This window comes from Hyperolius riggenbachi, chromosome 8, assembly GCF_040937935.1.
Source record: "Hyperolius riggenbachi isolate aHypRig1 chromosome 8, aHypRig1.pri, whole genome shotgun sequence".
Taxonomy (NCBI): Eukaryota; Metazoa; Chordata; class Amphibia; order Anura; family Hyperoliidae; genus Hyperolius; species Hyperolius riggenbachi.
This window is the reverse complement of record NC_090653.1, coordinates 241,571,434-241,597,994: the sequence shown is the minus strand read 5'-3', so window position 1 is coordinate 241,597,994 and position 26,561 is coordinate 241,571,434. Positions and strand designations below refer to the sequence as shown.

Sequence of the window (26,561 nt, the reverse complement as noted above, 5' to 3'; positions counted from 1 at the left end):
TCGATCTAAGTGATCGAATTGAATGAAAGTTGAAACTGAATGCTGACAAAACTGAGGTCCTGTTTGTCCAAAGCCAGTGCTCGCCATCAAAACAGCTCTATCCTAAAGCAACACCAATCAGGATTGGGAATTCAGACATAAACAGCTCCAACCTTGTGCGCAGCCTTGGCGTACTAATCGATGGGGAATTGAGTTTCAGAAACCAAATTTCATCTGTAGTTAAATCTTCCTTCTTTCATCTGAAGAACATTGCAAAGATTAAACATCTGATTCCCCCAGAGGATCTTCCAACCCTAGTCCACGCCTTCATCACATCACGTCTGGACTACTGCAATGCCCTTTATGTTGGCCTCCCCAAAAAGGACCTGCGTCGCCTGCAATTAGTGCAGAATGCTGCTGCCAGATTGCTAACAAACCAGCCTCGCCACTGTCACATTACACCGATCCTTCGCTCACTGCACTGGCTACCAGTAGAATGGAGAATACTCTTCAAGATTGGACTGCTGACATTCAAATCCCTGCACAATCTAGGCCCTGGATACATGAAGGACTTGCTGAAGCTGCACCACACCTCTCACAACCTCAGATCAGCAAGTTCTATAAACTTGGTCACTCCCAGAGTGCACCTCAAAAAATCTGGAGACAGAGCCTTCTGTCATGCTGCCCCTACTCTTTGGAACTCCCTACCACACCCAGTAAAGACAGCACCATCCCTGGAGCTATTCAAATCCAGACTGAAAAGCCACCTGTTTAGCCTGGCATTTCCAGATTTATAAAATTCTTCCTCTGTACCACGATGGTCGGAGCCATGCTTATGCGCTTTGAGTCCCACGGGAGAAAAGCGCTTTACAAATGTTATTTGTTGTTGTTGTTGTTGTTGTTGAAAGTTAAAAATATATTTTTTTTTCGATGAAGAAATTCGAACGATTATCCCGTTTTTTCGAGAAAAATCGGATCGGACATTCGGTGTTGATCAGCCTCCCTAGTGGCATACAGAATCTTATTTCCACTACTTAGGTCAGCACAGACAGAATTTTCTGGACATCCCTACTGAGTGATGGATTCCATTAAGGCTCTCTACAGCTGTGATGTGACCAGTGCAGTGCAGCATACAGGCTGTAGACTTTCTGTTGTGCCGTAACGGCCATAGTCACAGGAGCCTTAGAAGACCATTTCCACTTACTAGAATCTGAGCCGATCAAACCCAACAGCTTAACATCAGTGGTTACAGGTACAAAAAATGTAGAAAAATAAATTGGCACTAGACGTTGATGGGAGGCTGACTGGCCACACACTGGATTGTGTACCAGTAATGCTCTATTAACGAAGGTCATGCACATATAGAAGAAAAGGGTTAAGGCACTGTAAATTGGAAAAAGGTACCTAAATCAACAGTGTACAGACAGTGGGGGGTGATGGAGTGTACACTCTATTGGCCTCTGAGGAAGCCTATTGTTAAGTGAAACGGCTGTCAGGCCTCCATCACCTCCACTTCATACCTGATGTCTGTACACTGTTGATTAAAAGATACCTTTTTTGCAATTTACAGTGCCTCAACCCTTTTCTTCTATATGTGCAATGTTTACAGGTTTTAGTTGACTGGATTCAGCGGCGCAAAAGGGGATGCAGAGGTTGTAACCGCACCAGGGGCCTTGGACCAGAAGGGCTCACTGGGGGCTGTCCCTCAACTGCAGTATTAGCTCTTCAATGGTGCTGTGCTGGTAATGATCACTTCTATAAAGGCTTCCAATAGTGGCAATCATTAATAAGCTGTCCTCCCCTCCTGCTTACACCTCTCATACTTTGGATGTCCTTAGCAGGTTTTGTTGTGCCATATGAATTATTACGTATAGAATGCTTGGGGGCCCAATGTAAAGCTTGCACTTGGGCCCAAAGCTCCGCCACTAGCTGGATTTAAAGGACACCTGAAGAATAAAAAAAAAGATTTTCACTTATCTGGGGCCTCTGCCAGCACCCTGCAGCCGCCCTTTGCCTGTGACATTATCAAACGATCCTCCGTTCCACCACTACAGCTCAGTTTTGGTTCTGGCAGTAGCTGTCCACTGCGCCTGCGTGGTCCAGGCCACGCGCATCCTCGTTCGCGCTCCCGTCGCCAGGCTGCTCTTAGCCACAGGAGTGTGTGTGAGAACAGTGGGCGTCAACTTGCAAGTCGGCGTGAACGAAAGTGAGCACAGTGGGGGAACAGAAGATTGTTTGGTAACGTTGCGCGCACAAGGCAGCTGCAAGGGGTTGGTAGAAGCCTCAGGTAAGTGAAACTTTTTTTTTATCTTCAGGTCTGCTTTAACCCCTCCATGAAATACGAATTTGCATATTAGTGATTATCATTCTTTTTTTTTTATTTATATTGCGCCAACATCTTCTGTAGCAATGTACATAGTACAAAACAAATATTTGGGAGCATAGATACATGAGTACTTTAATACACTGTACAATCGGGACATCCAGCAGCACAAATACATACATAGCTGATGACTTAGGCCACACTAAAAGCACGCGTAATTTCACACAAGGGAAAATCGAATGCAATGCTTTTCAATGGCGATTGATTCCCCACAACATAAAATCGCAACATGTGTGCGATTGCCATAGACCGCTAGCAAGTGGGGACAGTCTATGGTAGCCGACACATGCTCAAAAAACACGCATAGAATGTGAAGAATTGTCAGTGTAAAACTACCGGCGTTTAAAGTGTATCAAAACCGATTATACATAAAAGATTTATACATACCTGGGGCTTCCTCCAGGCCCAGCCGCACTTCCCACGTCGCCGCCCTCAGTCTTCTCCGTCTTCTGTACCGGGTCCTATAACTTCAGCCAGACGCAGCAAGTCTGACGCAAGAGAACTGCACTGTTTATGTATCTCTCCAGCAGCTACTGGAGAGATATGTAGAGGGCGTACTTCTCTCGCGCAGACTGGTCGCGACTGACAGAAGTGACGGGACCCGGTACCAGAGCTGGAGAAGGCTGAGGATGGCGGCGTGGAAGCAATCCGTGCGGCTGGGCCTGGAGGAAGCCCCAGGTATGTATAAAACACACACACGCAAGACTGAGGCAGCCGATAATGACCGCCTCGGCCAATAATATGTGTGCGGCAACCCCCGACAAACGACTGCTGCTTAGCTAGCGATCCACCCGCCGGACAACTCAGCCAAGTGACGGCTGATTCCTATGCTCACGCCGCTTGCCCGCCCTCCCGCCACTCCATGCCCGTTCATCCTTCACCCTATAATCTCCACACGGTCATGCCATCCCTCACCCTATAATCCCCGCACCACGTCCTGTCATCCCTCATCCTATAATCTCCACACTGTCATGTCATCCCTCACACTATAATCCCCACACCATGTTCTGTCATCCCTCACCACATTCCAACACCATGTCCCATCATCCTTCAACCCTATAACCCCCACACCATGTCCTGTCATCCCTCACACCTGTAGTCCCTACATCACATCCTGTCATCCCTCACACCTGTAATCCCCAAACCATGTCCTGTCATTCCTCACTCTATGATCCCTACCCATGGCTTGTCATCCTTCACCCTATAATTCCCACACCAAATCCTATCATCCCTCACCCTATAATCATCACACCATGTCCTGTCGTCCCTCACCCTAAAATCCCCACACCAAATCATATCATCCCTTACCCTATAATCCCCACACCATGTCCTGTCATCCCTCACCCTATAACCCCCACACCATGCCCTGTCACTCCTCACCCTATAACCCCCACACCATGCCCTGTTATTCCTCACCCTATAATCCCCACACCATGCCCTATCATTCCTCACCCTAAAATCCCCACACCATGCCCTGTCATTCCTCACCTTAAAATCCCCACACCATGCCCTGTCATTCCTCACCCTCACGCCGCTTGGCCGCCCTCCCTCCGCCTTCCCGCATAGCAACAGAATGCGTCGTCAGCTTAAGGGCCCATTTCCACTAGAGCGAATCTGCATGCCCCAACCAATATAAGTGGATGGGGCTGTTTCCACTTGTAAGGAATTCTGTGCGGTTTGCTGTGCAGAAAAAATCTGCACGGCAGACCCTTCAGAATTCGCATGCTGCACACCCGCACGCGAAACGCCGGTAATGTAATTTAATAGGAGAACCGCAAGCGTTTTTGTCTTGCGGTTTTCCATGCGTTTTCGCGTGCGTTGTCGCTTAAAAACCCATTTTAATGCTTACTGGCATTGACATGGTTAAAATCGCATAGAGCAAACCGTGAGCGAAATCGCGTGAAAAAACGCATGGAAACGCGAACGAATCCGCACCCCCATGCAGATTCGTTGACGCGTTTTCCGCGGTGGAATCACAACGCACAAGTGGAAACAGGCCCTTATAGTCCACCCCACGGGCAACATCAGTCAGCTTATGCAGGCACAAGTGTGACCTCACGCCTAAAATACATCAGCGATACAGCAAGTTGCTAAATATTACAGGTCGCAATATCTTTCATTACAGTACAACAGAAACAAGAAACACTAGGGGGAGGTTCCTGCCCTTGCGAGTTTACAATGTAAAGGATTGTAGTTCATTTCCAGTCCCTAGCTTTGCTGCATGTAATTTAATCAGCTCTTGTACTAAATATGTAGAGGAATCTGTTAGGGCATGCTGGGAGTTTCAGTTTTCCCAGCGATGGGAAGAGAATAGGGTTCCATCTGAATAATGACAGCTGAAGATCAACACCGCCTCCCAGGCTAGCACCTCCCACGGCCCGCCTCCTAGGACAATCCACCCCAGTCAAGAGCCGAGTATAGCCCCGCCTCCTGACATAGCCCCTCCCCTCCCGCCTTGTGGACGGTCCAGCTGGCAGTGACGTGCTTGTGAGCGCAGTGCATTGTGGGGCGGCGGTGACGTGTTCCCCGGCCGGAGCTAGGATGGCTGACGGTAGACAGCACAAGCTGGCGGCGGCCCGGAGAAGGGTAAAGAATACCTGCGCTGCTGTTATTTACTATAGACGTCCGAACCCGGGCAGGGTAGCGAGGGGGCAGAGAGAGCTGCCAGCAAAGGTTGCTGTGTGAGGGGAGACCGGGGCCCTGAGCCGTACTACCTCTATGTGCCTGCTGGGAGACTGGGCAGGCTTCCGGGGTTACAGGGTGAGGGGTGACGGGGATGTGCTGCATGGATTACAGGTGTGAGGGATGACAGGACATGGTGTGGGGGTTATAGGGTAAGGAATGACAGGACATGGTGTGGGTGTTATAGGGTGAGGCACAGACTAACCAGCAAGCTCATGGTGACCCAGAACTCATTGGGGTGTGTAATGAGTTCTGGGTCACCATGAGCTTGCTGGTTAGTCTGTGCCTCTCGGATTTACAAGCCCTACTCCATAGAGCCAAATTAATCCATGCCATGCACTGATGAGGATCAAACAATCTGAAACAGTCTGTATGCATGTTGGATTATTTTGGCTCTGTACATATTAACGCGTACGTACAAAAAGGGCGCCTGGACAAAAAGGGCGCGGGGTGTAAACTCTAAATAATAATTAATCATTAATAGGGTTTATAAATATAGTGTGCTATATTTCGTTTACAAATAATGTTTAACAAAATTATAAATCATTAAATAATGTTTATTAAATCGGAAATTGTGAAACCGTTAATCTTCCCTGTTTCAAAAGTTAAACTTATTACGTTTATAAAAAAACCAATAATATGTTTAATTGTTATAATTGTATATTATTGTGAATAACCGTCATTTATGGTTTGTTCTTATAATAAAATCTGAAAATATTGTTTATAAAGATGATATAAATATAACTACGTTCGTAATAAGTGTTGTAATACATTAGTAATTATTACTAAAATTATACTAAAACTATACCTAAGCCTACTCTTACATAGAACCCTACCTGTACCTATCCCTAACCCCTAGACTCCCCTGTTGGTGCCTAAACCTAAGACCCCCCCTGTTGGTGCCTAAACCTAAGACCCCCCTGTTGGTGCCTAAACCTAAGACCCCCCTGTTGGTGCCTAAACCTAAGACCCCCCCCTGTTGGTGCCTAAGTAACCCTCCCTGTACCTACCCCTAACCCCTAGACCCCCCTGTTGGTGCCTAAACCTAAGACCCCCCTGTTGGTGCCTAAACCTAAGACCCCCCTGTTGGTGCCTAAACCTAAGACCCCCCTGTTGGTGCCTAAACCTAAGACCCCCCCTGTTGTTGCCTAAGTACCCCTCCCTGTACCTACCCCTAACCCCTAGACCCCCCTATTGGTGCCTAAACCTAAGACCCCCCTGTTGGTGCCTAAACCTAAGACCCCCCTTTATTATGTGGATAATAATGTTTTACTAATTGTGGATTCAAAAAATATTTTGCAATTTATGTTACGTACTGATCGCTTTATTTTGTGAATAATAATGTTTTACAAACAGTAAGGGATAAAACTTTAAATAATGTTTTAATTATTTAAATAAGATAAATATGTTTAGTATTTTCATAAACGTTATTCGGCACGGGTGCATTTTATAAACGTAAATCACCACAAGTTCAGTTATAAATCATTAAACATCGCCGGGCGCCGTTTGTAAACTTTATTTAGCTCCTGGCGCCGTTTATAAACTTTATTTAGCTCCGGCGCCCTTTTTTCCTACTCGGCGCCCATTAAACTCTATTTATTATGGGAGTGAATGGCGGCGCCCTTTTTGTCCACTAGCGGCATGCGCCCTTTTTTCCCAGCTCCCATATTAACAAGCTGACACATCATTGCATTCCAGCGGTTCTGGAGGTGTGTTTAGCTTCTAAGGGTACAATGGTTAATTTGCATATATTCAGCAGTGGTGCCTGGGAGACATCTCGAGCTCACTCCAACCTGAATTATCGCAAATTCTTTCTGTTTTAGGAAAGCAAACTTTTGTTTTTTTTATAGGGTGAGGAATGACAGCATGGTGTGGGGATTATAGAGTGAGGGATGATATGATTTGGTGTGGGGAATGACGGCATGGTGTGGGGATTATAGGGTGAGGGATGATATGATTTGGTGTGGGGATTTTAGGGTGAGGAATGACAGGGCATGGTGTAGGGATTATAGGGTGAGGGATGATAGGATTTGGTGTGGGAATTATAGGGTGAAGGATGACAAGCCATGGGTAGGGATCATAGAGTGAGTAATGACAGGACATGGTTTGGGGACTACAGGTGTGAGGGATGACAGGACATGGTGTGGGGGTTATAGGGTGAAGGATAGCAAGCAATGGTGTAGGGTGAGGAATGACAGGACATGGTTTGGGTTTTACAGGTGTGAGGGATGACAGGACATGGTGTGGGGGGTTATAGGGTTGAAGGATGATGGAACATGTTGTTGGAATGTGGTGAGGGATAACAGAACATGGTGTGGGGATTATAGTGTGAGGGATGACATGACAGTGTGGAGATTATAGGATGAGGGATGACAGGACGTGGTTCGGGGGTTATAGGGTGAGGGATGGCATGACCGTGTGGAGATTATAGGGTGAAGGATGAATGGGTATGGGGTGGAAATTACAGGAGTGAGGGATGACAGGACATGGTGTGGCAATAATTATGTGTGGGGTGACAGGACATGGTGTGGGGATTATAGCGTGAGGGATGACAGGACATGGTGTGGGGATTATAGCGTGAGGGATGACAGGACATGGTGAGGTGATTATAGGGTGAGGGATGATGGGGCATGGTGAGGGGATTGTTTGCCTCTGCCCAATTGCTGAAATCTCCCTAAATATCTAGTCACGCCGTAGATAGATTTCGATCAGTTTATCAATCAAAAGTAAGTTGACAGCATATGTTGGGGAGCAATAGAATTCCAATTTTTTAAGTCTCCAATCTTAACGAGGGGTGGGGGACAAGTTGCATAATACTTGCTGCCTTCCAGCCCCCTGCAGACTTGTAGGTCCCTCGGTTTCCTTTTCTAGCCACACTGCTGTTCCCCTCCATAAGATCGCCTGTTGTGGGCTGCTGCACTCGTGCACCCTGGGCTGCGTGCCTCCTGGATTACTCTCGTGGCTGGGAGCATTCTGCGCATGTGCATCCTGGGCTGCGTGCCTCCTGGATTACTCTCGTGGCTGGGAGCATTCTGCGCATGTGCATCCTGGGCTGCGTGCCTCCTGGATTACTCTCATGTGGCCGGGAGCATTCTGCGCATGTGCACCCTGGGCTGCGTGCCTCCTGGACTACTCTCATGTGGCCGGGAGCATTCTGCGCATGTGCACCCTGGGCTGCGTGCCTCCTGGATTACTCTCATGTGGCCGGGAGCATTCTGCGCATGTGCACCCTGGGCTGCGTGCCTCCTGGATTACTCTCATGTGGCCGGGAGAATTCTGCGCATGTGCACCCTGGGCTGCATGCCTCCTTTGATCACTCTCCTGTGGCAAGGAGCCTTCTGCGCACTTGCAATACACTCCCTCCAATGGGAGTGCGATTGAGGAGGCTTTCAGACCTTTATTCCCAGTAGCTTATAACTGGTCGAATCTTTGAGCTTTCGAGGGGCAGAAACCAAGGGACCTGTAAGACTATGGGGGCTTAAAGTAGTCCCAGATAAGTAAAGAACTTGTTCCCCATTTCAAATACACTATAAAGTACATCTGAACTGAGAGGGATCAGTAGGACTGCCAGGCAAACAGTATTGTTTAACCACCCTGGCGTTCTATTAAGATCGCCAGGGCAGCTGCATGAGGGTTTTTTTTAAATAAAAAAAAAAATATTTCATGCAGCCAACTGAAAGTTGGCTGCATGAAAGCCCACTAGATGGCGCTCCGGAGGCGTTCTTCTGATCGCCTCCGGCGCCCAGAATAAACAAGGAAGGCCGCAATGAGCGGCCTTCCTTGTTTTGCTTAGATCGTCGCCATAGCGACGAGCGGAGTGACGTCATGGACGTCAGCCGACGTCCTGACGTCTGCCGCCTCCGATCCAGCCCTTAGCGCTGGCCGGAACTATTTGTTCCGGCTGCGCAGGGCTCAGGCGGCTGGGGGGACCCTCTTTCGCCGCTGCTCGCGGCGGATCGCCGCAGAGCGGCGGCGATCGGGCAGCACACGCGGCTGGCAAAGTGCCGGCTGCGTGTGCTGCTCTTTATTTCATGTAAATCGGCCCAGCAGGGCCTGAGCGGCACCCTCTGGCGGTAATGGACGAGCTGAGCTCGTCCATACCGCTAAGGTGGTTAAAAAGACATAAATATGGCAGCCTTCATATCCCTCTCAATTCAGGTGTCCTTTAAGCTTTGTACACATGCTAGATGTTCTCTGCCAGGGCAGTTGTTTCCACTGCCAAGAATCTATTGTGTGTACAGGAGCCTCCAACCCTCCCCAGTGCATGGCCGATTTGATCCCAAGTACTGGATCATTTTTGCCAAACGTAGGCTGAGGTCATTGTTCTTCTTATCCATCACTTTGCCACGCTGTCTACCTCCACCCCCTTCCATAGCAACAGAAGGCGTTGCTAGCCTTCAGTGGCGCATCTATACAGAACTAAGCCCTAAACTGTCACCTGAAGAATTTGGTCCTGATCTCTGCAGGCAACAGAGATTGTGCATGTATGCTAGCCTTTAGAAGAGTCTGAATGTTGGCCTGTAGTACAAAGCTTTTAGCTGGGTTTGGTTGATGTTTGATTTGAAAGTGTTTCAGAAAAAAAAAAATAGCACAAATAACTTTTGTGTGTTGACCAGCTGTGATATTAATTTGGTGAGCGGTAACTGCACAACAGATATATGATGAAACGATGCTGGGAACTCCTGATGTGACATTTTTAGCCTTATTTACCAACGTGTTCAAAGGCACTAGTGTTTGTTTCATATTAAGAGTTGTGATTGTGGCGTCAGGAGTAGAAGATTATGGGCAGATTCGACAAAAAGACACATTTATCTCTAATCTGATTAGAGATTTGCATCTTTGTCGAAGCTGCGCGTATACAGCAGGCTGATTCCCGTCAGATTTCAGCATGAAATCTCAAGGCAATTGGCCAAGCCCGCCGCTGCCCCTCTAATGTGTAAATGTGCCCTCAATGAGTGCATATATATATATTACCTGCCCTGTGTCAGCATCCATGTGGTGTCCGTCCATCTTCGGGTGGCTCTTCTGTCAGCTGCACACACTGGCGGCGGTGCATAGCGTGTGACGTCACACACTATGCGCCAGTGGCATGTACGGAGTTGACAGAAGAGCCGCCCGGAGGTTTCAGAGACACACCACGCGGAGGCTGACATAGGACAGGTAATGTATAAATGTACTTATGAGGGGCACATTTAAACATTAGAGGGCAGCGGCAAGGGTTTCATCACTCATTCCAAAATCGTCCGACGTACCTCTGCACACCCGATCACCCAACCTCGGCCCGACATCTTGCATCAGGCGCGATCCATTAACGCAACCATTTTCGGCCAGAAATTGATTGCATCTTCGGACGGGCTGCACTTGTCGGCACCGATTTTTCAACCAACTGATAATAATCAAATTGGTTGGTTGATTGGCCGCCAAAGTTGACATCTATGCGCACCTAGGGCTTGGATGGGTAGTGCAGCAACCTGCTGTCTCCTTGACAAACGTTACTTGCTGCTGGATTCAATTCTGCATACCTAGCTTTCTGGTTCTGTGTCTGTTAGGAAATCATTGTTCCCCTTCTTGGCCCACCTGAAGCCACTCCATCCATTGCTCTCCATAGCAACAGAACACGTTGCTCTGGCTTACTAGAGCGATGTGTCTGTACAGTGTTCCATTTCACAGCAGTTCGATTTCACAGCAGTGCTGCCTGCCCGATTGAGCTCTAATGGTACATGTGTATGCACTTTACTACCAGAAAGGTAGGCTGTGATCCAGTGCTCAAAAATTGGGACCAAGCACAAGAGAGCAGTTAGTGAGTTAGCTGATTTCAGCGCATTGCTGGGATGATGATGATTTCGGCACCAGCGCTGGGTAGCTTTGAGTGATTGGAGTTTGTCGGGCGCCATACAAATTAGCTAAAGGAAAAGGTAATTTTGGCTGTCGGCACTAGTCGGGCCCAAATTATGTGTCACCCCGAGTTGCTACAGCTCACAAAGGGAATAGTAATTATGCATCTGAGCACGGCATCTCAGATGTGACATGAGACATTTTACACTGCCTGGTAATGCCACTGCGTTACACACGTGGTGTTGCTGAATGCTGTCTTTCGGCCGCATGTAATTGCAGCAGAATGGCGTTTGTTGCCAACAGCCGGGCAGCTGAACTGCTCAACAAACAAACAGTTTAACCATCCGTGGAGAGAGACCTTACAATTAGACGGTAGATCAGTTAATTTATCCTGTGGACAGGTTGTAACAGTGTAATGTAGCAGTTTTTAGTTACACTTGATCGTTATTGTATGCTTTGTTGAGTACAGTGTGGGAATGTTTGTTTATGATCCTTGTGCCAGTGTTTCTAGTTGGCTGCAGTAAATGTGATCTCTTTTTGTTCAGTGCTGGGTATTGGTTACATTCTTTTACGAAGTTTTGTTTCAGTAAAACGTAAGCGCGGACAAATGTGCTGTGAATTTATAAAGTGTATCAGAAAACGTCCGTCACTAAATAAGGCCACTGATTTTTACTTCCTGAATTGTAGGAGTTTCACCCCATAGTGAGAGCAACATAGAGCCTGCAAGATTTATTTCCTTTTACCGTTACGAGCACTAAGAGGACACGCTAGAGGATAATGCGCCTGATGCACTAAGCAACGGGAAAGTTGCCGTGCGCAAGGAGTGCGCTGTAATTTGACCGGTTTTGTTTTTTGCTAAGGATGGGGAAGCAGCGCCCATGAACACATTAGCGCCACGCTTCTCTGGGTTAACACATGCTGCTATGGTAACACGTTACCATATCAATGCTTGCAATAACCTGGGAATACCCGTGGCGCTAATGGGTTCTGCTTCCCTGTTGTAAGTAATGGTCAAATTACCATGCACCAGTGGCGTAGCAATAGGGGATGCAGTAGTTGAGGCCGCGCTGGGGCCTTTGGACCTCAAGTGCAGTATTGGCTCTTAATTGGTCCTGTGCTAGTTAAGATCACTTCTATGGATGCTTTGAACAGTGTAATCATTCACAAACTGTTCCACTGCTTCTGCTTACTCCTCTGATATTGTGCATGATTTTGGCAGGTTTTGTGGCGCCATATCAATTGTTATGTAAAGAGTGCTTGGGGGGCACAGTGTAAAACTTACACTGGGGCCCAAATCTCTATAGCTATGCCACTGCTATGTGCTGCTTGTGCACTGTAAAGGTTCATACACACCTACCAACTATGCCAAACTTTTCTGTTAAGCCCCATTCACAAGCAGCAGTGTTTTATGCAGCACTATTGTCAAACAGCTTTTTTTGTGAAACAAGTTGAAAACCACTAAAACAAGCTATTCAAAAAGTTGATAAGAAGTCAATCCATCCTTCTTAGCAGTCTTTTCAGCTGTTTGAACAATAGCAAAAGACTTGTTTTAGTTGTTTCAACTTGTTTCACAACAAAGTTGTATGGGGCTTAACAGACATGTTTGCCAGATAGTTGGACATATAGTTGGTAGGTGTGTATGAACCTTATGCTGGGTACACACGTTGCTATTTCCCGCTCGATCCACGGGATCGATTCGATTATTTCCAACATGTTCGATCGGGTTTCGATGGATACAGCCGTCGATTTTTGCATACTTAATATGCAAAATCGACGGCTGTATCCATCGAAACCCGATCAAACATGTTGGAAATAATCAAATCGATCCCGCGGATCAAGCGGGTAATCGCAACGTGTGTACCCAGCATTAAAGCGGAACTGTAGATATAAAATAAACACATTGTTTCACTTGGGGCTTCCCCAAGCCCTCAGCAGCTGTCCTGTCCCGCGCCGAATCTCCACGAGTCTCCGTTCCCCCACCGCCGCTCGGTCCCGTACCTCGACTTGCAATAGCGGGGAACGTGAAGAAAGGATACACATGGCCAGAGCCGCGCAGGCGCAGTGGCCCGGCGGCGAAACCGAAAGTAGCTGGCAGCGGGAGAACGGAGGCTCGTTGAGGAGCGGCGCGGGACAGGACGGCTGCTGGGTTACTTGGGGAAGCCCCAGATAAGTGAAACAATGTTTATTTTATATCTACAGTTCCGCTTTAACTTTACCATTGCTTAGTGCACCAGGCCCATTGTCTAGCGTTGTTGACTTTTGTGCCTGCTCAGTTTAGACCACTTCTAGACTTGCTAATGCACATTGTAATCTTGTGTCCCTGTGTGACTTGGCTTTGCTATCACAGTCCTCCTTTACCCAGTTGTGTATTAATGTGGTGTGTGCTAAAGGAAAAATTATGAGCAGGCTTACAATAGCGGCGCACTTGGCGCTGGATGATTAGAGCTGCACTTGAGAAGTTTTGCGCAGTAAGCAGTATTATGTTGGTGGGATTATCATTTTATTTTTTTTCTTTTCCAAGCTTGATTCTCCACAATGTTTCTATTGTTTTACTTAGGAATGGCTTGTCTTCCTCATACAAGAGAACGCACGGACTTCAGCGAGGGTTGAGGGTCAGTTCATGAAGTTTGGTGTTGACAGCTATATCTGGCTTTCCAGCTCACTTATAGCTGCAGTTATTTCTCCAACAATGAGACTCTTGGCTACACAGTAGCAGCAGTACTATGTGAATAGGGGCCAGAGGTCTTTTCACTGTACACCTGTCATTGGAGAGCTATGCAGGCTGCTATCTTGTTCTTTCTACAGAATGTTGCTTTCCTTGGTATAATTATTGGTGCTATGGCTCTGTAATGCACAGGTGTTGAACTCCAGTCCTCAAAGGCCATATCCATGCTAGTGTTTAGGATGGACTGAGACACGTGTTCTACTTGATGAACTACACCTTTGCTAATTCAGTCCCATCAATTAATGTAAGCTGTGCCAATAATGTGTGAGGACCTGTGCCCTTCAGGACTGGAGTAAGACATCCCTGCTGTAAGGCTCTGTACAGACATTAAAAGGATCCCATGCTGTGGGACCTATGGAAGCTGCCATAGTTATTTCTTTTCAAACAATACCAGTTGCCTGGCAGTCCTGATTATCTTTCTGGTCAATAGGGTCTCAATCGCACACCTGGAACAAGCATGCAGCTAATCTTGCCAGATTTGCAATTGACATCTGATCTGCATTCTTGTTCGGAGTCTATGGCTTAAAGGGGAACTGAAGAGAGAGGTATATGGAGGCTGTCATGTTTATTTCCTTTTAGACAATACCAGTTGCCTGGCAGCCCTGCTGATCCTCTGCCTCTAATACTATTAGCCATAGCCCCTGAACAAGCATGCAGCAGATCAGGTGTTTCAGTGGTTCAGACTTATAAGTCTGATCTGACAAGACTAGCTGCATGCTTGTTTCTGGTTTTAATCAGATACTACTGCAGAGAAATAGACCAGCAGGGCTGCCAGGCAACTGGTATTGATTAAAAGGAAATAAACAGGACAGCCTCCATATACCTCTCTCTTCAGTTCCCCTTTAAAGTAAACCTGAGATGAAAGGGTTGAAAAGTTGTTTTTTTATCTATCTATCTATCTATCTATCTATCTATCTATCTATCTATCTATCTATCTATCTATCTATCTATCTATCTATCTATCTATACATGATGCTTCCTGCAGCCTCCTCCATGCAGATTGCTCCCTCGCCGCCATACTCCGCCTCCTGGATGTTCCACTAGATGCCCTGTTATCTTCAGCCAGTCGGGCGTACTGCACATAAATATATCTCACCGATGTTTAGGGGCTTCCAGCGCTGGATCGCCAAGGCTTAGGAGGATGGGGTAAGCCTGCATTAGGATCCAGAGGCTTCCCCCTCCTGGGGGTAAGTATAGGTAGCCATACACTGGTCGATTTGCCATCAGATTCGACCAACAGATAGATCCCTCTCTGATCAGATTCGATCAGAGAGGGATCGTATGGCTGGCTTTACTGCAAACAGATTGTGAATCGATTTCAGCCTGAAACCGTTCACAATAGGTGGTGGTGGTGGTGCTACCGCCGCTCTCCAAAAGCCCCCCCCCCGCATACATTACCTGCTCCGCCGGCGTGACTCCCCCGGTCTCTGCTGTCTTCTTCTCTGGTCTGGTCTCCGGGTCCGGTAGGCTTCACTTCTTCCTATCTGGGGGAAGTTTAAACAGTAGAGCGCCCTCTACTGTTTAAACTTCCTGCCGGGACAGGAAGAAGTGAAGCCTGCCGGACCCGGAGACCAGCGCGGAGAAGAAGACAGCAGAGACCTACCCACGGGCGATCTACTTATTTCCCGCACGGAGCGATCGACGGGATCTATCTATTTCGGGACGAAATAGATCAAAATTTAGAGTTAATGATTTGACAGCAGATTCGATCCCAGTGATCGAATCTGCTGTCGATCGGCGAGGAATAGGCCTAGTGTATGGCCAGCTCAACTCTTTATACTTGATTCTTAAAAGTATTAGAGGCAGATGATCAGCAGGGCAGCCAGGTATTATTTAACAATTTCCGGATCGCGTTGGGTGAAATCTGCCCCGTTTGTGGCCACCAGTTTCTAGCAGGACATAGATTTCAATATTGCCGCCGCACGCTACTGCCGATCTCGCAGCGGCTCACTAACCCTGCCCTCTCTGATGGCAATTTTGGTCTGTCTGAGCTGAGGTTCTAGGGTTTGCAGCTGCTTCAAGCATCTCTCTAAATGACACATCAATGCATTATTATGTTTTGCCCTGCGGGCCAATTTCTCCCGTTTGCTGTTTGTCTTCCCATCCATCTTCTATGTAGAAAAGCACATGCTGCTCGGCTGTATCTGAGCAGCATCACTGTACAGCATTTGTTCCCAAAATTGTCCCTGTGAAGGTGCCCATACATCTAGCGATGTATGAGTAGATCGACCAAGAGACAGAACTCTCTCTGAAGCTGAACTCAGTTGGCTGCCCATACACTGCAGTCCGATTCTCAATCCATTTCACTATGAAATCTTTAGGTAATTGGCCTTACGATGCTGCTAATTGTCTGCCTCGATGCCCCCTGTCCTTGCACCATAAAATCTCACCTTTCCAGCCTGCTGCCTTGACTCTGTCTCCTCTGCTGCCCCACTATCCCCCACCCCCTCCCCCAAAACACCACTACCGCTTTCACACGGTGCCACTGCGTAATGGTGAGTTTATCACGTGGCACGTGTGTGGCATTTGGGGGGACAGCAGAGGAGACCGGGTGAGAGTAAAGGTCCATACACACGTCGGATTTTTGCGAACGACCCGTCGTTTGAACGTTCCGTCATTCAGTCATTCGCACGTCAAATCCGACGTGTGTACAGACTATCGTTCGGGTGATAAGACTGGTTTTCAGCGATCCGCCCGGCGGATCGTTCAGGACCAGTCTTATCACCCGAACGATAGTCTGTACACACGTCGGATTTGACGTGCGAACAACTGAACGACGGAACGTTCAAACGACGGGTCGTTCGCAAAAATCCGACGTGTGTATGGGCCTTTACAATGCACGGAGGGGGGGGGGGGGGGGAGTGGCATTTACATTTGGGAGGACAGAGGTCGGGCTCGACGTTATACACGTTTAATGCGGTGCACCCGATCGACCACATTGGGCTGAGAATTTCCAGCTTGCTCTATCGATATATTACACAGATTTCAAATAAAAATCAGTTGAATTGTTGATCTGACATGCTTCTTGTGGCAACAGCTTTTCAGATGATCGATTGGGCCACAATATCGGTAGATGTATAGCCTGCCTGTGTAGTAGACTTGATGAATGTATAGAAGGCATTGATGAGATTGTTCAGGTCACAACTTGTGTGACAGACACATATATCTATAGGTTGCAGTATTCACAGGGAGCAGAGATAAGCTGGCAGATTTCTCATGCACAACACAGCTGGAGTGGGGTCTACTGTAAACAATCAGGCAGGGGGTTATCAGACCTCTGCAGGTCTGCACAATCAATAAAGCTGGTTTGTGTATGTCTTTGTGTTACCCTAAAACTTCCACCTCCTGAGCTCTGTGTGCATGTCTGCATTGAGATCACTGAAGATAGTAGATCTTATTCATCTGCTATCTCATGTTATTGTACAGCTTTCCCCCACTGTATACTGTACTTAAAACTGGGTGTTTAATCTTAGTGTAAGGGGATTCTAAACACATGTTACAAGTTTGTCTTTTTAATCTGTGCAGTGGGTTATCTGTGTTTGCTGCTTACATGAGGATCTACCTCATTGTTTTCCTTTAAGGTACCCATAGACCTGACGATTATGGGCAGATTTGACAAGTTTATATCTAATCGAATCTCATTAGAGATAAAAACATTTTTTGTTGATTCTGCCCATACACTACAGGCGGATTCCCGTCCGATTTCAGCATGAAATCTTCAGTCTGCATCGCCACTGCCCCCAATGTATAATGTGCATTATACATTACCTGTCCTGTAGCAGCCTCCGTGCGGTGTCCATAATCCTCAGGGTGGCTCTCCGTACACGCCACTGGCGCAAAGCGTCTGACGTCAGATACTATGCGCTGACGTCGGACAATATGCGCCAGTAGCGGGTATGGAGAGCCGCCTGGAGGCTGCTACAGGACAGGCAACGTATAAATGCACACACCGGGCACATATATACATAGCGGCGGGTGTTTCGTCGATCGTTCCGAAAATTGACGCCGTACTGCCAAACGCCCAACTAACCAACTTCGTTCTAACATCTTTGGGCATGTGCGATCAACCATGCAACCAATTTCTGTCCCGAAATTGGTCGCTTTGTCGGTCGGGCATGCACTTGGCGGCACCAATTTTCATCCAATTCGATTATAATAATCGACTTGGATAGTCTATCGGCCGCCAAGTCACCTGATGTATGGCCACCTTAACTGTTCCTGTTATTTTGGTTTTTTGCTTAGAATCTTTCTGAACAAAAATGGGACATCCCCTGCAGAAATCTTTGTGTCTTTCCTGGAGATTTTAGAATACACCCTGCCCCATAATTTGGCCTTTGCAAATAGCCATTATTAAATGTTTTAAACCATATTCTGCTGAACAAAAGCTCTTTCACTTCCAAAACCAGGGAGGTGGAGTGGGTGCAAAAATCATCTGACTCAGTATATGAAACCTCCGACTCCACGTACCCAAAATTACTCCAACTCCTCGACGCAATGGAGACTGGACATAGACTTTAATACAAAGCCTGCATGCAGCGAGTTAGAGTAATGTGATCAGTTGCAGTACTGTGTACAGGCGATAGAACTGTATGAGCAGTGAGTTGACGGGCAGAATTATTCTGCAGCGCAACTGAGCACTGTGGACTAGCCGTTATAAACATAATTTGCTCCTTGTCAGATCTGTAAGGGACCGTTCACATTGGGCGCTTCCTGGCAATAGCGATCAGTTCTGCAATCGCGGTTCGGCGGGCAAATTCTTGCGATTCAGCTGGATTTTAACTTGTGGTTCCCGTTCAATAGAATGAGAATCACAGCGCCATCACCCTAAAGACGCTGCATGCAGCGCGTTTGCAACTGAGCGAAATTGCCAATGATGCAGTGTGAATGTATCCATAGGGATACATTAGTAGCAGCGCTTTGCTGATCGCTGGTGATCAACAAAGCACGGAAAAAGCGTCAAGTGTGGACCAGCCCTTTATCCTTATTTTTACAGCTGATAATCCTGGCATAGACCTTTTTGAAGTAAGTGTCCAGGTTGTAGAAGTTGCAGAGAGTGCTTGTGAACCCTGACCGCATACATATGAATCGGCTGCTGGGAGATTTGGGCGCAGGGTAAAGCCGATAAATGGCTCACTCTGCTCCCAGTGGAATAAATTACTATACCCCCTCCAGGCCGCCATGGATAGCAGGGGAAAGATACAATTCAGCCTCCAGCTATTGCTGGCGGACAAATTATAGTGTTTTTTTTATTGTAATTTGCGCTCTGTCTTTTGACAGCGCCCAAATTGATCACTTAGCGCCGATATAGCTGTAATTCCTATTATCGTCTATGGTGGCGCTGATTGCACCCAAACCTCCTGCGCTGTTTTTACAGCGCTCGCCCTGACGCATCCGAAGCAGAGATTGATTCTGGAGGTGGGGCTTGCCAGTATGGGCAGTTCCTGCACAAAATATGTCTTGCAGGACTTTAGGAAACGCCTGCCAACGAACGCCAAGCTTGTAGTGTGAACTGGTCTGATTGAGAATACAGTAGAGTACATTATCTCAGCATTTTGCTAGAGCTGTGAGTGCCACAAAACGGGAACCACTCGCACTATGAACTGGAAGGAAACTGCCTTGCCTCCATCCTCTCATAAGAATGTGGCTGTAAAACAACCTGTACAGCATTGGTTAATAATTACGCCGGCAATGGACATTTATGATGCAGCAGTTCCGGAATTCCGATGTGAATATCTGGGATACAGTAGATAAGTATTTCCTTGCACGGTGAATTCTCTTGAAAGGGACACATGGGTGTGCTGTGTTGACCAACATGAAGTACACTGACAGGCATTTATAGAAGCATATAAAACCAATGTAGTAGTAACACCGGCCGACCTAAAAGGTGCTGCAGATTAGCAGGAGACACAGACACGCTTATAAACCTAGATCCTAATACAAAGCAAAATACACTGCTGAAGCGCTTTTGAATTCTGACCTTAAAGGGATCAGTGCACTAAATTAGTAAAATGCGTAAAACAAACCTGGTGGGGGGGGGCTTGCTTTGCTTAACTTTAGGGCGCTGCTCAGCCATCTTCTTCACCTAGGCCCACAGGTGCCAAAGTTTCAAGCTGCTGTGGCAGTGTCATGCGTTCCTAGCAGCCTTAATGTGGATCAGAGATAAACTTTTACTCTTTGCATAATTGTGTTCCTTATGCTGGGCATACATGGTTAGATCCGGCGGCTCGATTAGCCACCGAATCAACTCCCGCCACGTCCCCGCGGCCTCCCGGATCGATTCCCGGGTATCGAGAGGGGAATCGATCTGCACGGTGATCGGACATGTCGGAAATTATCAATCAAGCCATCAGCGGCTCTATTGATAAGAGAAAATCTTACCGTGTATGCCCAACATTACATATAGTTTGCAGAGTTCCCCAACCCTGTTTTCAAGGCCCACCAACAGTGCATGTTTTGCAGAAACCCACAAACATGCACTGGTGGGGTAATTAGTTTACCAGTAGAGCTGATTATCTAGCTCTGTGGATTTCCACAAAACATGCAGTGTTGGTGGGCCTTGAGGACAGGGTTGGGGAACACTGGATAGGGCATTCCTCAAGCCAAATACTTTTTTTGTTTTAATACTTTAATTCCCTATAAACTAAACAAGCCTCGCCCACAGCATTTTCAGAGTGCCTTGGCATGGTAGCAAGGGCTTATGGGAGCTCAGCCTGGGCAGGAGGAGCTGGAGATGACTAGCCAGAGATTTCAGAGGCAGAGGGGAGAAGGAGAGGGGATTGAGCTGAGGGCTGGAGATGCTATCAGCTTGCCTGTGTGTAATGTGACAAAAAAAACATGGCTGCTGTCATTGTATCACAGGAATAAATAATCAAACCGTAGAAGCTGTTTGAAGCTAGATTTGCTGTGTAAACTATCTAAACTTTAGATAAGATATATAGACAAGTTACTTGTTATAGTTAGTTTTTCATCTTGGATCCGCTTTAATCCATGCCTGGAAATGCCGTCTTTCAATGCAAGTACAGGAGATGTACTTACATTGAACCTCTACATCTCCCGTGCTGGGAGTGGCTGCCAGGAGCTTGCAACACTTCCATGTGCACTTCAATCTTTGGCACATGTAGGTCTGGTCTGGAGCAGCATCCCAAAGGTAAGTAATGGTCTCACCCCATATCCATATCAGTAAACTAATGTGGGCCTAATTTACTCAGGGCTGTGGAGTTGGATTCAGAGCAGTTTTTGAATACCTGGAGTCAGTTGGTGGTTTCATAAACCTGAGGTGTCTGAAGATTTTTGTACCAACTCCACAGCCCTGGTAAGTATTAAACTAGGGACTTGGAGCAATTTTGGGTACCTGGAGTCGGTGGTTTCATAAACTGAGGAGTCGGGTGATTTTTGTACTGACTCCACAGCCCTGAATTTACTGCTTTGTTGCCTTTAAAGTCCTGTACTCACTGCCCAACTGGTCCTGCGACATCCCCTTGACTATGGTCGTCAAGTGATACTTCTTCCTTCCAGCGGGTATGCATGATGTCACTTGACGCTACAGGTTAGGAGCGAACGAGACTTCAAGTAATTGCAGTACTTTGCATAGGAGTCGTCAGGGGTCTTAGCGATCCAATCTGCTGTGGTGGATGTTATTGCGGCTCGACACTAAGCGATGTTTGAGTGGTCATGTGAATGTACCCACGTTGCGATATCGCAGAAACGGCTGTTCGTCGGTCAGGAAAATCGTGACTTGGGCACCTAGCTTAAGGCACACTCGCTGTCTTTTTGTGCAAAACGCAAGTGCACTTGCTTTGACATTCAGTAGGCAGTTGTCCGCATGTTACTTTTTTTAAAGACTGAGAGCTTACGAATAGGGATTTACTCACTGCAAAAAGCACTTTGCATGCAGGAAAAACAAGAAGTTGTCAGTTTTTAATCCTTTAAAACATTTGCAACGTATAATTTTTACACACTGTAGACAGATGGCCAATTTAAAGAGACTGAAGCGATTTAGAATACCTGTTTTTTATTCAACAGGCAGCTTCAGCATTACAATCCAAACCAGTTTGCCGCATTCCCGCGGCAGAACAAGGTCTTTATCCCCATGAAATCCTGGGGCAAAATTCCACGACTTTCCAAGTCGCATATTTTCCTGCCCGGGGGATGCAGAGCTTTGCGCAGTAGCTCTGCCTCCAGTCCAGTCACTCCGCCAATCTCCACCTCTCCCCGCCCCTCTCAGCGAAAGAAGACTGAGAAATGTGGGAGGAGGTGGAGATTGACTGGAGGCAGAGCTACTGCACAAAGCTCTGCCTCTACTAGGAAGCAGAATCAGAATTTTGTCCCGGGGATTTCGGGGGGATTGAGACCTCTTTCTGCCGCGGGAATGCGGCGAACCAGTTTGGATTATAATGCTGAAGCTGCCTGCTGAATAAAAATAGGTATTCTAAATCGCTTCAGACTCTCTCTTTAAAATGAATCAAGGTCCGTACACAGGTATAACTGTTGCCTGTAAGAATCAGGACCTGATCACTTTGGGCAAACAATTTGGGGACCAGTGCTGTACAGTTGCGTCACTAGGCTACAGCCGTGTTCTATTGCTATGCAAAGGTACGGGGGTACAACGGCGCAGCTTCTGGCTGATTCTCTGCTGAGTTTAGTCTGTTGTGTGCAAGAGGTGTGAAACAAAAGACAAAAGGAACTGTTGCATTAAAGATGCAGCGCCTGACAGGAGGAAGGGTGTGAAAAAAAAGATATAGGCCTTGGACCTACTAGGGGCGCTTTTGCAGAGCTTGCCGATCGACAAGGCGCTACACCAGTTGATTCCTATGGCTATAGGCCCACTGGCAGTGTTGTGATTCCAGAGTGATTGCAGAATGCTGCTTGCAGTATTTTGGGAGCGACCCCGGTGCAACTGCATCGGTGGCTACAGTAGCCAAATTGCTTTGTGAATCTTGGTAAACTCGCAGCACATGTACAAGTTGGCAATCGCAAAGTGCCTGTAGTGGGTCCCAGGCCTTAAACTGACTCTCCAGTGCCCAGTGTTTTCACTAGCAGAAATGCTGCTTCCAGCTATAAATCAAAGCCTATTCAAAAGCTCCACACACGCTCCACTGCTGTTGCAAAAATGAACGAGGAAAAGGATGGCCGAGAATCGTAAATAAAATAAAAATAAGAGTCCAAACAACGGTAAAAGACATTGATGATCAATCAAGGCAGATTGGTCCGGGCACTAAATGGTGTTAGTGGTTTGTATTGCACGATAAACGATCACTCCAATTAAACTGCTCACACGTGGCAATTCCAGGTCCTTATTTTCATGCTTCCACTAATGAAGACCACCATCATGTTGTCACTGAATCAAATGTTGCAAACCGTTGGGGATCACTTATTGTAGAACAACTGCTTGCACACACTGCACAGATCGCTCAATCCTCTGCTGTAGCTTGGAGCCGTGGCTTGTCATTTAAAACATAGTTTCTCAACCTGTGGTACGCGTACCCCAGGGGGTACTTCTGAGTGTTCCAGGGGGTACTCGGGCTTGATATACTTAACCAAGAATAACAAATTTAGAGTTTTAGAAAATGATACATTTTATTTAAACAACACCAAATTAGTAGTTTAGCTAATTAAAAGCAATAGTAAAAGCAATAGTAAAAGCTTGGAAATGGTTTAAAACCAATTATAATGTACTACGATTGAATATATATTTGTCAAGGGGTCCTTGTGATAATGTTTACTATGCTAGGGGGTACTTCGTGAGTATATGGCTTTAAAAGAGGTACATACCAATAAAATGTTGATAAACACTGATTTAAAACAAAAAAGAAACCTGTTTGGCTCTGTGCCAGTGCGGGCGGGCGGGCTCCATCAACAAGCCCTTGCCCACAGGTTTGCAGGATCTCACAGTGTTCTCCCCAGAATTTTTTGTCCAGCCGGGTGGCATGAAAAAGTAGCCGGGTGGGTTGAGATGAAAATGCAGGACAACTCTGCTTACAGCATAGGAGGAGGTGAGCCGATGACAGCCGGGTGTTCACCAAATCTAGCTGGGTGGAGCACCCGGCTAAAAGAGCCTGGGGAGAACACTGTCTCAATGCTGGAACAGCAAGGAGGGCGGCAATGGGGGAGGATCCAGAGCATTCCCTCTCGACGCAAGTACCCAAATAGGGCTATTTTTTCTCCTTTCAGGTGTACCTTAATAAACTTTATCATGCTTACAATTTTCTACTGTATGTAAAATATACATTTAACCCATTAGCAGCTTCAATAAAGTTTTCTCCTTTGAGATAAGAGCACTGCTTTTGACCTCAGTTGGCACATCTTGTTGTGCTGTACATTTTTGGAATGTTTCGATGTCTCTCTGCTAACAAAACATATAGAAACTGAAAGCAGAAGTCCTCTGTTTTCTCACACTGTCCCCTGTGACAAGTGGCCATAAATACACGTCACAGCAGTACTAATTAGAAGCAAGGGAATTTAACTCACAAATATAAAAAAAAAAGTGCTAAAACTGGCTTGGAGCACTTGAAAGCCTCTAAATAGTCTGATAAAGGGTTAATAGAGGTGTTTGTTTTGTTTTGTTTTGTTTTGTATTGTTTTTCCTGTCACCAAGTATAGAACAGGTAGCATAACTTATGCATGACCTTATAACCACCACCAGCTATTCGGAGTCTTACAAACCAGTTAAGTGTTAATTCTGCTTCCTGTTTTATTTGACACATGGTCATGTGATCACAACTTAACCATTCAGCGACTTTTACATCAAGCACTTATGGGGATGTCATTTTGTTATGCAGTCAGAATGTCAGTGTCGATCTATTTGGTTACATTGTACTCTTCTCTTTCCCAAGCTGAAGGAATTTCAACAGAAGACCACCACTCCAGAGCCTGCAAGCAGCAAGAAGAAGAAAAAGGGAAATGGCTCAAACAGCCGTCCTGAAACTCCGAATCGCCTCTCTCCAGACCCGGTATGTCTAATAAAAGCTAGCAAAACAGCCAAGAGACTTTGTGCATTCATTACTAGTAGAAACAAAAAAAAAAAACTGCAATCTGGCTGCCATTCTCATACCTGGCAGCCTGCTGTTAAGGTCCACGATAATGAATACATCAGAGGACTTTTACATAAAATAGCTGTATAACACAAACTTTGTTTTTTTCTGAATATTATACCAGGCTGTTGTATAGGATTTGTCTTTAAGCGGACCTAAACTCTTGCACAGGAGAAAAGCAAAAGCAATTCACCTTGTCTACCCTGTGTGTGTTTATAGAGAAGAGCCTGTCTAATTCTCCCTTCTTGGCAATTAATCACAAGTGTAATTTGAGCTGTCAGCTCTGTGCTGCGGGTGTGCCGAGTTATGTGCTAATATGTAAATATAGGATGTTAAATCTTTGTGCTCCCATGAAACCCAGAAATGGACACTGCAGAGTTATTGTAGGAGTTCTGAAAACTGTAACAGATTTTTTTTTTTTCTTTAACCACTTCGCATCCAGACCTTGTTTTCCCCTAATGGACCAGAGCAGTTTTGACGCTTTAGTGGTGTCCCTTTTTAATCAGCAATAACTTCATCTGTACTCGTGCCACTTAAATGATCTATACAAGACAAACAAGGCTTTCATTGGGGGGGGGAGGTGTTATTTGGTACCAAGTAAAATATTCCCCTCTATGCGTTTGAATGGGAAAAGTGGGAAAAAATTAAAAAAAATGCATTCTCTCAATTTTGACCAATTTCTGTTGCTATTAACATAAAAACTGCGCCACCAGTTAGTCGCCCCAGTGTAGATATCCAGATGTGTCCCCAGTATCACCCCCCCCCCCCCCGTATAGCCAGGTGTGTCCCCAATATCAGCCCCCCAGCATAGCCAGATGTGTCCCCTGTGTTTGCCACCCCCAGAATAGATTGACAGATGCGCCCCCTCTTTACAGCCAGATGTGTCCCTGGGATCAGGATTACCCAATAAATGTGTACCCCCCTTTTACATATCCTACCCCGCCCCCCATTATTGATAGCCAGATGTCTTCCCCCCCCCCCATATCAGACAGCCCCCTCCTTACAGAAATCATAAAAAAAACCTCACCTTACCTCGTTCTGTGACTATCCTGAAGTCCGAGCCTCCGTTCCCCGCTCTGCAGTCAGCCGCGTAATGCCGGTTACCTGGGTCCCGGCTTGATGATGTCATCAGGTTTTTTTTTTTATGATTTCTGCACGGAGGGGGACAGATGAAGGATCGCTGCAGTTGACTACTGCAGCGATCGTTCATGGGAAGGGTGGGGGGGTGGGGTGGACTAATTGGCAACAAGTTCCCTTTTACCAATTAGTAATGCAGCTGAAAGTGCCGGGGGGGGGGGGGGGGGGTGCTCTGAAGCGCACCCGATCGTGCACAGCAGGTCTGCAAACGTAGTCAGTATATCTACGACATTGTGGCTTGGAGGGTGCCGTGGATATACTGTAGCAGTGGACAAAGTGGTTAAAGGTTATTATGCTATTGCTTATCTTTTAGAGCAGAGAGGAAATTCTGGGTTTAGCTCTGTTTTAAAGGGAGCCACACCTCCGTGTTGTGATGTAAAAGATTGGGTTCAATAAATGATCAGCCGTCACCAGTCCTGATCTTCTGTCTTTGGCCAATGATTTGCTTTGATTTGTGAGTTGACACGTTCAGGGCCCTTTTCCACTAAGAAACGTGTTTGCGTTTATTTCTATTTCCACTACTACGATTCTGCCGAGATTGAACGGATGTACGGCAATCCGGTGCACGAAAAATGAAGCAGGTATGATGCATGTGATTGGGAACAATAACGCTGCCAATGCAGCGCACTAATGGAAACATCCCCTACATGGTTTTCATACGTGTGTTGAGTACTTAGTGGTTTTCCAGAAGGAATCTGAATCTGATTGCAAAATGCTGCTAGTGCAGTGGTCTTAACACTGATCTTAACACTGAGGTTCGCCATGTCATAGCTGAGTTTTGTTCCTATCC

At 46.6% G+C, this 26,561-nt stretch overlaps 1 protein-coding gene across 1 annotated transcript in view; it reads left to right on the top strand.

Annotated features, from left to right (window-relative positions):
* The first annotated feature begins 4,846 nt into the window (after positions 1-4,846).
* The window catches only part of GOLGA2 (golgin A2), an 81,210-nt gene continuing 59,495 nt past the window's right edge, over positions 4,847-26,561 (top strand). Inside the window, exons 1-2 of the mRNA XM_068247961.1 lie at positions 4,847-4,948; positions 24,437-24,553. Of these exons, the coding sequence (XP_068104062.1) occupies positions 4,904-4,948; positions 24,437-24,553 (162 nt within the window). The 5' untranslated portion in view covers positions 4,847-4,903. The remainder of the gene's footprint in view (positions 4,949-24,436; positions 24,554-26,561) is intronic.